Genomic DNA, 19,256 nt, shown 5'->3' on the forward strand with positions numbered 1-19,256 from the left:
AATACCTGCTTTGCTTAGCATAGAGACGTTATCTTCAGTCTTCTTAAGCTTCTTCTCCAAGGAAAGGTTCTCCTCCTGAAATATTCAAAAGATGGATTTGGTACAAACGTGACTGGGATACGATCACAAAACTACTAGGTGAGTGAGGGTAATGACGTCTGCAGTTAAATGAGAACTCATTCAAACTGACTTTTCAAAATCACAGTTTTGCTCCTAGAAAACTCAATTCAGTGAGTTACATATTAACATATAAAACATTAAAATGCTAACTCATCTAAACTTCAATATGCACAGGCACATTACTGTATATGTCAGTATGTCAGAGCCTTGAAGTGGGGGGCATATAGTTGGACATACCAATAGTCCGACTTGCATGGTTAAGAAGAGTCACCCGTGGCTTCCACGTGCGGTTTGGGTTAGGTTAGGCCGGACTAATGCGTGTCACCGTGTCGGACTCTGTGTCACGGTATGAGACAGGTGTTGGACCGAAGTGCAGCACCACACAGGAAGGCAGGCAGATGAAGTTTAAATTAAGATTTATTTACCAACACAGGACATACATGGGCTGGACACACCATAAGACTATACACTAGCAGGGAACACAAGGAACTGAGGGTTTAAGTAGACACAGTGATAACAATACACAGGTGAACAGAACTAACAATCAACACTGGGATAGGCTGGGGGACTAACAGGACACAGGTGGAGAAAACTAGTAATCACAGGGAGGTGAGACAACACAGGAAACAGTTACTAGGGAAAACAGGAAACACTAGGACATGACTACATAATAAAAGTATACAACAGACAGATATCGTGACACTCTGTCTCACTCTCAACCAGAGTGAAGTCAGCAGAGCTGTCAAGCACTGGGGACTGACTTAACTTCAGCATGTGGATAAAGCATGAAAAAGGATCACTTTGAATGCCTTTTCAAATCAGAATAACCACATTACCAAAGTATTTATACTGTTTGTACCTTGGATTATTATCAGAGTCTGCAGAGATTCAAGAGGTCAATATATTTATGAGGAGATTCTTTGAAGCTCATCATCAATCCCTGCTGAATCTTTCAACCTATGACAAATGGAATGAAGAAAGGACTCAGAGTAAAGTAAATGTTCATCAAACACTTCATAACAGCATTGTAGTGAGCAGTACAATGTATTTTGTTATTCAAATGCATTTTGATAATGATGTCCTCTGACTGAACAGAAAATATACCTTCTGTTAGTTTAAAGAAATAATGAAATAAAGTTAGCCAGTTATAAGTGGTATGAAATCCTTATCCTATATTTGTCACAGCCCACAAGTTTGTTTTTAGTTTTTTTATAGAGGGACAGACAGTATGCTGACAGGAAAGAGATGGGGGAGAGAGATGGGGGAGTGACATGCAGTAAAGGCCGTCGGGATCGGTAGTCGAACCCGTGGCACACTGCCAGACTCGGACTACCGGCCAAGGTGCCAGCTGGACCGCTGAGCTACGGCCTAGGCCCAAGTTGCAACACTTGATTTTAGACAGAAATAAGTGGCATGAAGGGATACAGTGTTTGTAAAAACACTGGCAGCCACCCACCGCCAGAGTGGCGGCCACCCATCTAAAAACAAAATGAGAGTTCATCATGAGTTTCCTCATCAGAATTTGAATGCCTCAGGGTTTAAATAAAATACTTCATGTTTTGTTCTATGGCAAATACACCTGCCAATATCTCTTAACTGTGAATTTTCAAGCTGTTCTGTGTAATTTCTGCATGCAACAGAAGGGGGGGAACTAGTCGTGGCAGGACAAAGTGAGTCCCCCCACTCCCCAGGTGCAGTTCAGCAGCTGTCCACTGCTCCTGCTGAGCTAAAAGGACATATTCTGGTACAGTGTGCAAATGTCCTTCGCTAATTAAAGTTTACCCTTCCCTTCCCCTACTAACGGGATCTCCAACAGGGGGTCCGGTGCTCCACAGAGTTACTACATGGGGGGCTGCCAAATCCTTCTGGCGATAGGATTTTTTTTTCTCACATTAAGCACTTGAACCCTAGCATCCATATTCTGAGGAGAACTTAGCAAAATTCAGATCTAAAATAGCAGATCTACAAGCTCACAACACCTCACACTGCAAGGCTTGTGAGCTTGTACTGTAGATAGGCTATTCGACAAAGAGGTTTGGCAGGGAGGGGGGGGAAAGAATATTGTCTTCAAAATAATGTAACCAAAAGACAACATTAATCTCAATGCAACTCCCAACTAAACAGGGGTAAAAAAGAGAATCCAAAATAAATTCTACCCACCCAAACCCTGGCGTGTGTGTCTTTCGACTTGGCCTGTTTTAGCGCCACCATGACACTGATTTGAACTGTCAAGTGGCATTTCTTCCTCAGCCTAGTGGGGCTTCATACACACATAAAGAACGTTCACACAAGTGTTTGGTCAAACCATGTGACTTCCATTGGAAAAGCATTGGGGCGGCCATGAAACACAGGCAGAGCACAGAACATTTGTTTTTTATTTTCCTTCCTGGTGGGCTGCAACCAATCATCTCCCATAGGCGCCACCTACATTCTCAATCATCCACCACTCAACTAATTCACTCACTCAGATGATCACACACCTGACACCTGCCACACCTCACAGTACACAGGATTACATCACACAAAGAGGGTTACCTATGCACATTATGACATGCATGAAGACCCCTGCAGGGTCGTAACACGGTTGAACACGAATAAATCAAATCAGTAATGAAGGTGAGATGAAGGCTCTGTACAGTGCATTCAGTCACTCAGTCTCACTATCACAGGGCAAGGGATGTTATCACCATATTATGCCACTAGAGGGCACTGTTACATTACAACAGCCGACCATTTCACTATTAAAAGAACACAGGAATAGGCCTACTATTCGTGTGTGTGTGTGTGTGTGTGTGTGTGTGTGTGTGTGTGTGTGTGTGTGTGTGTGTGTGTGTGTGTGTGTGATTGATTGATTGATTGATTGATTGATTGGAATTTTTATTTCACAGTTTCTAGAATGGGTAGGGTACAGTTCAAACGAAAGTTACAGGTCAATACAAAAACTGCTGCTGAGAGGATAACCAAAAGCAAAACCTCAATTTTCAATTAATCCGAATATTCAGAACATTATTTTAAAGACGTACAAATATACTTCTATGACAAAAAAAGAAGAAATCATCATATATACTGTAGTTAAAGTGTGTGTGTGTGTGTGTGTGTGTGTGTGTGTGTGTGTGTGTGTGTGTGCGTGCGCGCGTGCGCGCGTGCGTGCGTGCACTACACCTACATTACATTGACAGTGACTCCATTTATAAATGGACTATTATAGTGATTGCTTACATGCAGCGCCACAGACTAACAAGAACAGCTGACTCTGCATGCTGTAGCTTGAAATGTCCCATTCTGTACATTAAATGGTGTCAACTAAATACCTGTATTTGGAGACAAATTCAGACAATTCTTGCTTGTGGGTATTAAACACTTCTGTGAAGCCTCAGCCTGGTATCTCTGCTGCATGTGCGCACAAAAGAAGGCTGGGGGACAGGGAGATTAAGGAGAAAACTCTAACAAATTTTCTTTGCATTGCACTGTTGGCACGGTTTGACACAGACACTTTTTTGCTTTTGAGGACACTAACTTTCTTTCCTTCAGCATATAGGAATGAGGGCCTGAATGTGTATACTGTTGTTCTTTATTGTTGGTGCTTCGTATTGTTATTTCTTACCTTTGTATTGCTGTATCCGACAGTACTTTCCTCACCTTTTATCTGTAACTGTACTGTATATCTATCTAGTCTAATGGTAAAAAAACATGCCCCCTTGAAAAAGGTTAGAATTAAGAATAGGTCAAATCCCTGGTTCTCCAGGGATCTGGCCGACTTAATATCCATGCCAGAAACAGGCAATGGTCACTTGCTAGAAGGTCAAAGCCCTCGTATGACTGGTTATCTTTCCGTATCCTTCGAAATAAGTGCACAGTTCTCATTAAGAAATGAAAGGCAGAGTATTACTTATCCCTCACTTCTGATGGAAATCTCCAGCAGAGAGGAGCAGCTTATAAGAATCCATTATAAGTGACAAAAAGTTAATGTCAAATGCTTTTAATGATCATTTCAAAAGAGCTGGGCACATATTTGACACACAGAATGCCCCCTCCTCTCACCAAGGTGCACAGGAGACGGCATATGCGGCTCCCGATGTATACTTAGATTTTCCCCTATAGTGGTCTCTGATGTTTTCCTTACCCTGTCGTCATTGGACCCAAAAAGTCCTCAGGTCCTGACAGTTTTCAAATAATAGTAATAATAGTAGTAATAAGAGTAAAAGTACAATATTTGTACTACAAATTAAAAAATATCTCAAACTTTAAATACAGTACTTGAGTTGTTACAAGGCATCATACATACATAAATATAAGATAAAGCAAAAATAGCATTTATGTAAAATAACATGGGGAAATAAATGCTGACATGAAAACTTGAATTCAATGGAAACTGAAAATCTACTTTTATATAATCTCAAATAAATGGAAAGTATGTGGGGAAATAATTGCAATAAAAAACACAATTGAGTTGTGGCATAGCTTGTTTATTAATGGTATATTTTGCATAGGGAAACATACTCACTTCCAGTAATGAATTTATCAGCATCTGCTGATAGCAATGGCTGAATAGGGTTATAATGAAATATTATCAAAGCTCTTAATATTCCCCACACCAGCTCAATAACATCAGTTCAGAAACATGCTGCTCTTGAGGTCAAATAGCCTAATTTATATTTCATCTTACGACCGTGTCACTAGTAAAAATGTACCTCGTGCTTTTTTCTTGTGGAAAAACAGTAAATTTTGGTCTTAATGGCAACAGAAAATGAACAAAAACTTCTCTAAGCCCTCTGAAGAGGGAATATTTTATTCACTGGTCACTTATGTCACATTTTATGATCCTATATGCGTAAATGAAGCCTTTGAAGCGGGCAAATTCATACGCATAATTAATGCTTAATTAGCACAAAATGGAATGATTCATCATTCATTAAGTGTCAATGACATAGATGAATTTGCATAGCGATAATTTACTCCCTTTTCAAACGTCATTAGATGGCCCAGATCACTTCTAATACCATTGATAGTGATAGCTATGCTGCAGGCCATGTAGAGTGAATGCCGGCTTGAAGCCCAGGGTTAGCCCAGGGTTAGCCCACTCCAGTGCCAGTGTAAAAGGGAAGTATTAGCCCAAGGCCAAAAGCTCTACTAGGCGGGTTTACAAAGATTGACTTTTAAATGGCTGTCTTAAACTAAATGCTTTATTATATACACTGCCGTATGACAAAGTATAAATCAGGCTTAAGGAAATTGTGAAAAGGCAAATTTCTCGTCGCTCTGGGCTTTTGTCGTCTAATAGCAGAGCTGTTCCTCCTTATGTTGGATCTGGTGTGGGGGACACATGTCTGGCGGCAAGCAAAAGCGGTCCTTTACAATAATATTATCTGAAAAGTTATAATGAGAAAAGAAGTCCTTAAAATATGACACTGCATTAAAAATGTTCTCTGAGAAACAAACCATGTTTCTTCCCTTCTTTAGAAACTGTCGTCTACAGCACATGGAGAAAACTGTGCAGAAAAAAAAACTAAGTACCAACAGATACAGAAATGAACCAATAACGCACTGCTGTCAGAGGAAAACCTTGTATCTCTAAAAAAGTCAGGGTTTACATAATTAAGAAATATGGAAAATTGGTTTTCCAACTTTTGTATATCATTGGAACTACATAAAAATTGTTTGTTTGTGTGCCTGTGCCAGCCAGGGCCGGTAAGCTTAGCACATAATGAAAAATTCAAGTATGAAAATAAAAAAATGGAAACTGCCAATATTAGAGTTACTTGGTTTTCAGTCAACAAACAGCAGCAACAGAGTGGGAGTAGAACATAGGGGAATCACATAAACGGTTATAGAAAAGAGACCTCTATGAAAACGAACATAACACTTTCATGTTTCAATAGCTAATTCCAACCAGCCTCTATAACTCTTATTGCATCCAGCCATACATTTGGAGAGGTCTGAGTCATTCCTCTGCCAACAATGCAAACAGAAATAATCAAGAGCCATTATAACGGCTTACTTGAAAAACCCAGAGATTTTATTTTTATTTATTTTTGTCGTGGTTGCTAATAATGCTAACGGTGATCATCCATAACCATTATAACTGCTAACAAAATACTTTAAGAATATGTCAGAAAAGTTATAATTGGTACCGATTCTAGCCAATCAACATGTATTACCCAGAACAGCACTTAAGTTTGTATCAGAGTAAAGAAGAAAAAAAAAATAGAGAGAATTCTGAAGACATAAAACTGTAACCCAATTAAAATCTCCATCTAACATGGGCTCAATTGAGATGATCTGTAATGATGTACATGCTTTGTCAAACTGCCCATTTTTACAGTGAATATTTCTAAATGAAAACGGAAAATGTGGTTGTTGTCTTTTCATCTCATCTTCCACACTTCTAGCTGGCCCTTTTCCCCCCACTTTCTGTTCTCTCTATTTTTTTATACTCTTTGGTTTGTATGGCTTGTCACGTCAGGATCTGCATGGCCCACTTCTATTGGCCAGGGCTGGCGATGACCTCATCACAGACCACCAATCCCCTCCAGACTACTATGTGTCACATGAGCATGCAGTACAGTCATTTTGAATACAAACAGTACTGCACAGCTTAGCATACAAAACAATTCAAATTAAATCAGCAGTAAACATGATAGGCACTGCTTGTTTAAATCATTTTTGGTTTTTCTCAGTTTTCAAGCTGTTGACCTGCTGGTTTATTTAAAATAAATAGAGGAGAGAGAGAAAATATGCCAACTGGGATGGGGCAATTTCTTTGACCTGATGAGAGAACCATGGAAGGCTAAACATGGAGGTAGAACATCATTATTCAAAGAAAAAAATCATCAACCCTAATAGCTCAGTCTCTGGCGATGACAACATTCTCACCTTGTTTTACTGTTTTGACATGGAAGTGAGAAATGTCCTAGTTCCCCGTTGGCCAAAACTCACCAAAGCTCAGTTTACCAACCTCACTCTCAGGTTCATGGAGGTATAAAACCCAAAACATGCTCCCTGTTACCAGGTGGTCAGTTACAATGGTAATGTTGTGTTACATCGTTTAAAATGGCGTTTCATTGTTTAAAATGGCTTGTTTTTCTTGTAGAGTGTATTTGATAGATCTTGTCAAGTCACCAAGGCCAATCAACCATGGCGCTAGTTTTTCACTGTTCGAGTAAAATCCCCCATTTTGTAGACAGAACACAGTACATACGATGTCTCGACCTGGCATGTTCATCAGTAATAATCAGCATACCCAGACAGGGCGGTGAACAGCTACTCTAAATGAAATAAAAATGTTTCAAATAAACAAACTAATATGCAAGATGCTGGTTTATCTAATCTGTACTATTTTGATGATGACGGGAAAAAAGACAGAACATCATCAGTGCTCAGACCACAAATAAAAGCCTCTCAGTGACAACAGCAGATTTAAACCTCACACTTTGCATAATAACACTGATTACCTCTCTGCTGAAAAACAGCCTCAGAGATGCTTTTCCGTGCTACGGACCTATGATGATTGGCATTGTCATTGCGTTTAGAGAAGGTAGCCGAATCTCCTTGGGCATTTAGTCTGTGGTTAGATTAGACAGTCAGACGGCGATAGTACAGAGTGATAGATATGAAGAAGTATCACACTTCACAACCTGCTTCAACACAAATTCAGTTCTGTGACGTTCCATAATGTTGGCACTTGGCAGCCTGTCATTCAATATACATTTCAAGAGCCCGATAGACAACTTTTGGCTTTGGTAAATAGAAACATTATTGGCCATCTCAATTTGAGGCATAGCTATAGCATACTGTATACACCCAATAGTTTGGTGATTGGTCGTTTTAGTAGCGTCCCCATAATGCTGCTCCATGGTATTGCTAATTAACTTGTGATTCTATGCTAGCTGATCTAAATGTCTTATTATGGATATGTTTTTTTTCTGGGCAGACATATTGGACTACTAATTCGTAGTTCCAGATAAGGGGCAGCAACCATGCTCAGAATACAATTCCAAACAATTCCCTTTATCAATAGCTCTAACCTCATCCATTTATTGTTGTATATGAAGAATTGACCAAAAAAAGCACCATGTGGGGACTGAGTGACCTTCCATTTTGTGGTGTCGTACTACAAATCACTCACAGATTAGTGTCGGCTATTTCTTGATTTATATTAAAGACAGACGGCTCACAGATAAAATAAAGTCGCAATGCTGAGACTCTGGCGTGTCTGTCTGTTCTGTCAGTTATCTTGTTTCTTTCTGCTGTTCTCTGTTCTGTCTGTCTGTAGTGTTTGAGGGCTGGCAAGCTGTGTTGCCATTATTATGCTGACAGTGAATTCACCTCACTAACCACAGCATACCGTAACACCCAGTTAACCCCACCATCCCCATCATCACAGCCTCACTCTGACATACTTCACATAATTTAAAGCTTTTCTTCATCTCTACTGTTCTCAGCCGTTAGCAACGAGCAACAAGTCACAGATTAAAAGAGTTTGGACATGGTGTTGTTGTTTAGTAATAGCCGTGTTACACCACAACCCTGAAGCTACTGGTTCCACAGAAGGACCAGTAACACGTTACTACCTCAAGTATAAAATGACCAAACTCTTTATTTTCTTGACTTCAGTTAACAAGGGTATAACCAACACAAATTAAACTAACTTCAAGCTGAGAGGCTCCTGTTCTTTCGTAGAGACAACGCTCTGCTCTGTTGACCCATGTAACCCTATAGTTTTCAACACACCATATATCTCTTCTATTCATCACTTCTCATCTCATCATCCTTTAGTTTACATCTTTGCATCAGTCCACCCAGGTTTCTTCCATTACATGGAACATAGTATATTCTGTGGCTTGGCCACTGGCTTTAAAGAGCCCAACTTTACACACACAAACATGGACAATCTTAAAACATCCTATACACATTGTATCCTTTTTATCGATATGCCTTACATCATATTATACACACTATTGTGTTGAAAACTGTAATAGTTCTACAAGCAAAGTAACAATAACAAATACAAAATAAAGTAAAATGAAAGCCAAGTTGAGTAGGCATAGACTATGCCTAATATAGTGTTTAGTGCATGCATCAGAATGAAGCTCAAACCTCACTTATGGCCTCTTTTTAACATCCCGTCACACGATCAGTCACATGGTCAAACTCAGCCAATAAAGAAATGGACGGTGTTCTGCCGGGCCTATCAAAAAGCTGCAGAACCTTGGAGCCCACCAATAGCTGACAGGCATAACTCCAAAACTAACCCTATACTCGATGCCTTATCCATTTCATGGAAGTCACACTCTGTGGCTTGGCCACAAACCTCAAATTAACTACATGTTAATACAGTACATGAAAAATACGGGCATATAGCTCAACACCTGACAAAATATTCACAATAAATAGTAAGACTTTCTGAACGGACAAGGCGCCTTTCTCCAACACTATTATGTCTATGTACGACATATTTAATACTTATTCATACATTAAAATCGCCATGACAGCATCAGCACAGCAGAGGGGAGAAAGAGCTAACTACAGACTCTGAAAATGGCTTTTATTCATATACTGTATCATATTGTGAATATTTGATCAGGAGTTTCCACCATTTCCACAAGATCTCTCTTTTTCTTTCAGATCTGGGATTCTTAACCCTATCACTAACCATTGTGCCATTATCAGATCCACGGTAGCTAGCTAGCCATAACTACACTCTTTTACAGAATGTCACTTTCAGCACATCCAAGGGGGTAGTTTAAAAATCACACATTATGAAATGTTCCAACATAATGTTGTACGACACGTTTGCCAGAAGCACATTTTGACACATGTTGCTGTTGCGTATTCTGTTGAAAAGTAACATACACCGTAAAATCTTGAGTGTCAATTTAACCACATGAACCCCTAGTTTGAACCGTAGACCAAGGACCAGATGGGGGGGGGGGGGATTACTACATCTCCACACTGGCCTTGGAACGCCACAGGATCCCCCAGGAGGAAGTTACTAATGCTGCTCTGGAGAGGGAAGTCTGGAGCTCTCTGCTGGAACTGTTGCCCGCGCGACCGGACTCTGAATAAGCGGTTGAAGATGGATGGATGGATGGACCCTAGCACCCCTACTCTGGGGGCAAACATTCGGCGAAGATCGAACATCGTTTATTTTCCGCAAAGATACTTGGTGTAGAGGGAAAAAGGAGGGGGCCTATAATAGTGGATAACTCAGAGCACATGGAACTAAATGGACCCTTACGGGTGTGTTTTCTTCCATTAGCACACTCTCAGAGTTAAATTAACACTGATGATTTTACCGTGTACATGCAGAGAAGCTGGTGAAGGCGTTCCACGGGTTAGTTGTTACTGACAGAACCATTTGAAGGATCTCTTTTTAATGGACCATTTTCTCCTAAACCTAAAAAAAAAACTGTCTACCAGCTAAACTGGGCAACAACAAGCAGTCACACATGCAGCATTTTTTTCATGTTTTTTGTATTTTTGAAATGTTACCAGTTTGTACCAAGAAAAGAAAAAGAATGATTTACTTTTCCTTAATAATGTATTACCGTTATTTTAACTAAAGGCAAGGCACATAATGTGTTTTATGAAATATCGTGCAAAAGAGAAGTTTAACAACAGGGCTATTATTAAAATCCAAAGGGGAGTAGATCACTCTTCCATTATAGCGCCCTCTGGTGTCATACAGAGGGAAAGAGCAGAGAGGGGAAGAATGAATATCAGAAAGAGGAAAAGGGACTAAGAACAGGATCAGGAGGGAGAGGTATCATCAGGTTGAGCCATGCATTCTTTAGGTCAGCACAGCGACCACAGCAGCACCATGCAGTTTACATCAGCTTTCAGCTAACTTTAATGCCAAATTTATATCCCGTCATCCGACCGTGTCCTGTCTGTGCCCAAAATAACATCCTATCTACGAGCTCAGAACTCGTCGCCCAGGGATTCATCGCCGTGCTGGCTTGTGGTGGATATTGTTGTCAAAATATTGTTTTGCCACATGACATAATGATATTAAATTACAAAGACACATAAAGAGCCCTCAATGACCATTGCAGGTCTGTCACTCTGAGAGTGTATACAGGTCTGTAACTCTGAGAGTGTGTACAAACGGACCCTTATGTTATGGGTCCATTTGGTTCCATTCATTGACAACAGCTCTCAGAGTTATGGGGCGTCCTTGAAAATAAAACGGCTGTGGATCTCCTATAGTGTTCCATACATAATGTGTCATAGTAAACTGGAGGCTGACATTCAGTAATTGGGTCTTATGATCAAAATAAGGACATTATAATGGTGTGTAAAAAACGATATAATTTGAAACAGACGAGGCAGACAAGTCTTGCCACGGACACATTTGTCTGCGTACGGACTTATCGATGACCCCCGGTCGTCGCAACTCGGCGCATTGTGAGCTTGTTGATTGGATAGTTTTTTGCACGGGACACGTCATACAAATAAGTATAAATCAGGCTCAACACACGTTAACCCAAACCCTCTTTGAACCCAGTATTACGATCCAGGCCATTGGCCAGGTTCACACGGCGGCCATTTTGTTCTTACATCATACTTAATGTACCTGTAAGTACGTTGGAAAAATAGCCACCATGTGAATATGGTCAATATCAGCGCCTTCTTTTAGATAATCCTAACCTGTAGCAGTCATAGGCCACTGCTAACTTTAACCCTAAAAATAAAAAACCTGGCGGGTCAAACAAATTTCCCTCTCACACAGAACACCTAATTACTGTACAATACATTGTTTTTCAAGAGCACAAGGCTGTAGAGGTTTCGCGCAATGTGGCCATTTGATATCAAACACCTGTAGAGTGTGCAATACGACTTTGTATAAGCAGACCTCCTCTCAGAAGACCCGATCTGAAATAGACGAAATGTCACAAGAAAGCTACCATCTTACTTTTTGTATACCTCTGCTGGAATTGTATATTATTGAATGATCATCAATTCAAATTAGATCATTTCGGCTACACACAACAGACTGCTTTATGCGTGCTGATGATGTGTTTCACGATTAGATTTTAGTTTTGACCTTTCATATGGTTCAGACCTCTCTCAGACGTCTGACCATTAGCAATATGCAGGAGGTAACGCTTCCTTGTTCCTTTTGTCTTGTTTAAACTGTGCCTTTCTAATTGATGTTTGGTATATATTGATATTGACTTTGTATAAGACCTGTGTTGAAGTTTCCATTCCACGTTAAACATGAGAAACGTTCAAACAAAGCTGTTTAAAAGTCGCACACCTCAAATACGGGCTTGAAGAATGTAGAGTAACCTAATGCACTGTAGCGCTGTTGTGTGATCTATTCTTGGCATGTTGCACATAGAAAACCCAACGTGCTGAAACCGACCCGAAACCAAATCAAAGCATTTGGGTGCCACTCGGGCCTACGTCTATAAATGTATCTAGCTAGTTCATCCTTACACATCCCCCACATCAACTCTTAATTTCGCTGCCATGGTTACCATGGGTTACAGCTTTAGAGATATACGCCTCCATGCTTTCAGCCCTGGAGGAAGGGTCAAGAAGGATCATGAGGATGGGATGAGTTCTGCACTTGAACTCTTGTTATAGGAAAGCTAGAACCGGAGAGGGAACCTGGGTTTTGTGCTCAGTTCAAAGTTCAGCTCATGTACCCTGCTGTCAAAACCATTTGACAACCTCTACAATAACACAGTAAAACCCACCTTGCTTGGCAACGTGCCACACTACTATCACGCCAAAAAGCTGCTCCAAAAAAAAGTGCAATGCCTGTTTATATCCAATAGTATTACACCTAGATACAAGTACAAACCCCTTTTCCCCCAAATAACCAATACTGAGTCCGCTGAGACACTCAGGGACAGAAAATCTACACACACGACAAAGTCTCCTCGGGTAAGAGCAGGGATGAGTTGTGGAGATACAGGAACCATATTCACATTCTTGCACACACACAGCCACACAATGTCAAGAGTTTCATGTCCCGACACACGCGCACACGCACACGCGCACACACGCGCACACACACACACACACACACACACACACACACACACACACACACACACGTCGCCACACCGTGATAGAGTTTCAAACACACGTGCTAGACATAACATCAGCATCACAATCAAAGCTATCTTGGCATTTCAACATTACATCTTCTTCTACAGCTGTTTTACAGCGGTAGCTCAACTCAAGTCGTCATTCTTAATCAATCTGGGCACGTATACACACAGATAAGGTCCAACGAGGGCTTTAGCCCCTGTCTGTCACCCACAGTCCTGTGACTGTCCAAGAATATCTTCATTCGTGTGGTTTTACAGTTTTTACCCTCCAAAATATCTGTGCAAGCTGTCCCACCACTACCAGTACCACTGTGTATGCAACTGTAGCATTGTGTGCTGTGTTAGAGTACTGTTATAGGCATGAACATAGCTCTTACATTCCACCATGATTCATTGTTTACCTAATTCAAAAACAAAAAAAGCACAATCAAAACAGTCTTTAAGAAACATGAGCCTCGTCTGAAAGCAACATGACAGGTATACAGGCCGATGATTGTCAATAAAAAGGAAAGAGAAAGCCTCTGTCTTTTGGTGGGAAGAGAGAGCAACGAGCTGCGCTGTTTGAACTCCCGATCTTACCCGAGCACATCCAAAAACATAGTGAAAAGTGCAAAGAAATAATATATCAAAAAACTGGGTCTCTTTCACTCTCTCTTTCTGGTTGATTCAGAAAATAAGGGAGGCTTATTTGCATATATAAGAAGCAGCACCTGCAGCGGAGAGGGGCATTCTGAGAGTGATGAGGGGAGGAGGAGGAGGAGGAGGAGGAGAGAGGGTCGGGGGGCACGGGGGGGTGGTATGGCCCTAGTGTCCTTCCCAGTTTGAGGAGGCCTCAATGTTTAGGGCAAGGGGCCCGCCGCGGGATAGAGGACTACCATTCTGGGAGTGGTCAGGGGAAGAGAAGAGAAGGAAGGTATAGAGACATGTCCGTCCCATGTAACAAACCTTGTTGATGTTGTTGTTGTTGCCTCGGGGATATCTTTTAGGATAGAGGCCTCATGGGACGCGGTAGAGATAAGAGGCCTGAGTCTGGCCGGTGGCTTCGCGGCTGCGCCGAACGAACACCCCCTTCAATCCATCGCTGCTGTTTGAACATCACAGCCAGGTCTCATTGGTGTTCGTCTTCCATCATCATCACTCTTTGCATTGTATTTGGTTTGGGGGTGTGCCCGCGGTTCTCCGTCTGTCTTGTCTCTTTCTGTCTGTCTTGTCTCTCCATCCCGAAGGATGTCTCTTAACATGTTTAGGTTTAGATACACATATATAAATATATTCGGATGTACATTTATATATGCATAACGACGACACATTATGCTTTTATATGTGTGTGTTTTCAGGCTTCTGTTTTCTTTGACAGCGTCATTGCCTCTCCTTCAGGACGTTGGCTTTGTCATGATCGTCAGCCGTCTTCTAAAGGTCACTCAGTTGCCGAGGTACCAAGACTGAAACAAACGGAGGAGACACATTCAGGTACAAAACACACAAATAAACTAGGGATGTTCCATATTGACTTTTTGGCCGATATCTGATATCCCGATATAGTACAAACTCAAATTCTCGATTACCGATACTGATATATGCGGTCGTGGAATTAACACATTATGTCTAATTTTATTGTGATGTCCCACTGGATGCAGTCATAAATATAAGGTTTTCCAAATAAAAATGAACATTATCATGAATTCAGGAGAAATTTAAATGAATTAAAACCGGTAATGATATCCATTTTTTATGCAAATATCGGCCGATAATATCGGACATCCCTAAAACAATCAGCAAATGTGTGGGTCTACAGAGAACACATTTGGAACATATCCTGTAACTGTAGTCAGCATTGTGTGTGATCATTAAAATACCAACCACTTCTACATATCATCTCAGAGCTGGGATATAGGTGCAGACCATTTGTTTTTATATTTGGCAGCCTAGGACATACGTACCCCACAGACAGTTAGAGGGTTCCAACAACTTGGGATGCCCAAAATGGAGGCAAAACGTCTGACAAAGTATTGTGGTGTCTCCGCTATAATTGTGGGCCGCCACATATGGTGGAGACCCGGTTTCTTGGAAACACATTTTGTGAATGTAACCTTACTGCACCTAAACTATTTGTGTCCTTGTATGCATCTATGTGCAAACATACACACACAGTCATCTCTGGCTTATCTTTAAGAATACAATTAAATACAAAATGAAAATACTAGTACTTTTCTGAAGTACTTTCTTTTATCGTAAACCCCTCAAAATATTAAATCACAGAGCCAAAGCAAAAGAGGGAGATTGGGGAGAATGATTCACAAAACCACTCAGAAGTTTTTTTTATGGTTTTGCAATGCAGTGTTCATATATTATATCCGCATCAGCAGTAAACCATAGTAAGCCTTCATAAAGCCACACAATATGAACAAGGCCATTTTTACGGAACGGCGCCAAAGGGCCCATGCAGCTGTCTAGAACAGTATCTCTGTCCCTATCTGTCCCTAAAAACAGACCAATAAACATCAGCTCACGCTGCCTGCCACATTCGTACAGCCAACCATGAAGCTCAGTTGACACTGCCACGCCAGTCATCTCACTAGTCACACTTCTTTCACCAACCATGTAGCTCAGTTGACGCTGCCACGCCAGTCATCTCACTAGTCACACTTTTTTCACCAACCATGTAGCTCAGTTGACGCTGCCACGCCAGTCATCTCACTAGTCACAAGAACCTTTTTGTCAGGTGAAACCCGACTAATGAAAGCTCATGAAAATTAGACGACCTAGTCATAGTCTAGCCCTATAGGCATACTGACGGCCTAGTCTGATTGGCTGCCTCGTCTGCCTCCTCTGGCCAATGGGAGAGCAAGCAAATGGCACGCCAACGGCATCCATGCGCACGCGCACCTCTGGCCAAGACAGGGCAGGGACAGCAAGCACACATGGACACACGCGCAAAATCACTCACCTTTTATACCGTCGTGGTCCATCGTGACGAGTGGACAGTGGACTGAAAATGTGGGCCCTACATGCATTAAGCCATTAACGTTGGTCCGGCTGGTTTCGTTTTGTCCAACGCGATTATGTGAAACAGCACGGCTGCGCCTGCAGTAGTACTTTTGTGTCGCACATGGAAAGCGACTGAACAACACCATGGATATAAAGACAGTTCCCCTGTGCTGCTGTGCACAGCGGAGATAATGCACAACTCCAGGTACGAACAAAAATACTGACTGAAGCTGATCATTCACGACTATAACTATGTCCTCTCCAGAGTCCTGCAGTCCCGCAATTAAGGAGAGACAATCTCATCTCTCACTAGTCCACTTCTCTACAATGCCGTTCTAGCCTTAAAACCTACATTTTGTATGTTATTCAATATACTACATACATTTTGTATGTTATTTTGTTTGTGTTTTGGGGACAAATCTTTTGAAATTAAAAACAAAATGCAGAAAACCAAAAATAGTCACTGCGCTAGACCAACCACAAGTTCCATATACTGTAACTGCAAATTAAATGAGCTGTCTAAAGCTTTTGCAGTTACACAGCCTGCCTTAAAACAGGGCTCCCTCGTAAAAGAGATCTTGTATCTCAAGGGGATTTAACATGTATGAATAAAGGTTATAAAAAATAAAACGGGTACAAATGGACACTTCACTTACAGGTCCATTTGGTTCCATTTGTACACTCAGAGTTAAATGAACCCTCTGGATTTACAGTGTTTACTTTGTACATTCACTCAACACTCCGGGACATTTATAGTCTAATTCCACAATCCACACATCCGGAGTTAACCGTTAAAAAAACTCTCTTAATTAATGGTTATTATAATTCTATTCATAATACAGTGATGATATTTTTTATTTAACTTTGTGGACTCAGGAAAAAAGTAATGGATTACATTTACCAAAATAACCTGCCTTGGTTCTTACTTAACGTATGCCATGATGTCATAACTCTGTGTTGCGTTCGTGGAAAAAGTACTCAACTCTTTTACTTGAGTAAAAGTATCAATACTGTAACGTAGGCAGACGTGCTTTGTTACAAGTAAGTCCGGAATTCAAAATGTACTTGAGTAAAAGTACAAAAGTATTGGCATCAAAAATTCAAAATGTACTTAAAGTACGAAAAGTACAAAGTACTCATGCAAATAATTGTAATTCTAAATAGTAAAAGTACAATATTCGTCTCTAGTGGAGTAGAAGTATTAATGGAATACTTGTTGGGGTATACAAATACCTCAAAGTACAGTACTTAAGTAAATGTACTTAGTTGCTTTCCACCACTGGTTAACAGGGATATAAACAGACCATAATAATAGTGTATCAGTATGCTGTCGATCCTAGACATGGCACACATCTCCCCGGCATTTCTATAGGGTCTGATCAGGCAATTAGATTAACTATTCTGACTACACACCTTACTGTCCCTTCCAAACTACCCAGAACTTATTTCACCTTGCATTCAGCTCAAACACGCGCTACACAGACACCTGCGTGTGCGCACACACGCACGCACGCACGCACGCACACACACACACACACACACACACACACACACACACACACACACACACACACACACACACACACACACACACACACACACACACACACACACACACACACACACACACACACACACACACACACACACACACACACATTCATACTCCTGGCTCAGCAGTATTCGCTGGGCTGTTTTATGGAGCAGCAGCACTGCAATGCAGCAGCCAGCAGCCACTCTGCAGTCTGCTATACCGGGCCTGGGTCGACCACCTTATCGAAGCATTGTTATTATCTAACTAATTAATCATCTACTGTTAAGTAACCAACACAAACCCTCCATTACAAAAAACGAACTATCAAAATGTATAGCAATAATAAAATCTCTGTATCGGATCTGTGTCTGTCTGTCTGTCTGTCTGTCTGCTAAACAGTCAACATGTTTAGTTTATATGGAGGATATTTGGCACCAGTTGTGCACAAGACCTCACTAAATTTAGATTGCAAATATAGTGAGCGTTTACTGAATCGAGGTCTACACCTCATTAATTAAAGCTGTGTTGCACGGTTGCACCATGCAAACTGTAGAGCTACTCGTTTCTATTAAATATACACCTACTGTATACCAACTTCTAGGCATAACTATATGGACCTCCGCAACTCAGATCGAAACGTTAATAAAGGTGTACATTTAGATATAGATGCTGTGCAAGCTCCACACTATATCATTTATTACTGTAATAAACCAACCAATTATCACAGATTTTCGATTACATGATACTTGTACATTGTTGGATGTACAGTTAACAAGCTATCATTATAGCAATAGTATAAGGTTATTCTTTGTTTAGCTTTATTGTTTTGAACATAAATATATTGACAGTACATACAGTAGAGGGCTAGAGGCTCCACTAGACTAACTACTATTCAATTAATCATAACACTTTTCTTTGCTCATTACTTATGCATATGCAAAACAACTTAATACATGATTAATGGCAAAAAAGGGCAATTAAGTTGCTGTAGTCCACTGACATCCATATTTGGAAGTTCTGTTATAGCTTGTGACGCTGCAGTGACTTACATTGTTTATTGCTTTATGATCAGCTTTATGGATAATGCTTTACTAGCTGAGACATGCTCTGTGTTTGAGTGGTGCAACCCAATTTAGAAAACCCATAGTTTGAATTACTAACTACGGTAATGTAGGCCTGGCACAATTATTACATAATCGCCTAATAAATATTTTTCAAAAGTAGCAGTGGATCCACAAGCTTACATGGCTTGTGACCTGTTGATTTTTGTTATTTTTCATTTTTTTAAAGATTTCTTTTGTTATGTTGTTATTATTTGTCATATCTGAAGCCTACAAAACAAACAGAAATTGAAATTGTAGCGTTCCAATTTTCGTTAATCGCAATTATTTGTGTGTGACCATTATTATGAATGGTCAACTTAAATAATAGTGTAATGGTGACAGCCCTAGTTGGAACACAGTGCTGTCCACTGAACATGCTCTGACCTGGGCTTGGTACAGCCCTAGTTGGAACACAGTGCTGTCCACTGAACATGCTCTGACCTGGGC

At 40.7% G+C, this 19,256-nt stretch overlaps 1 protein-coding gene across 5 annotated transcripts in view; it reads right to left on the reverse strand.

The window, feature by feature from the left end:
* Positions 1–4,565: 4,565 nt before the first annotated feature.
* The window catches only part of nfic (nuclear factor I/C), a 54,224-nt gene continuing 39,533 nt past the window's right edge, over positions 4,566–19,256 (reverse strand). For all 5 annotated transcript variants that reach the window (XM_080770312.1, XM_080770314.1, XM_080770311.1 and 2 more), the window contains one exon: positions 4,566–14,626. In XM_080770312.1, the coding sequence (XP_080626438.1) occupies positions 14,606–14,626 (21 nt within the window). In that variant the 3' untranslated portion in view covers positions 4,566–14,605. The remainder of the gene's footprint in view (positions 14,627–19,256) is intronic.

The sequence above is a fragment of the Protomyctophum bolini genome (genome assembly GCF_963924005.1).
Source record: "Protomyctophum bolini genome assembly, chromosome: 8".
Taxonomy (NCBI): Eukaryota; Metazoa; Chordata; class Actinopteri; order Myctophiformes; family Myctophidae; genus Protomyctophum; species Protomyctophum bolini.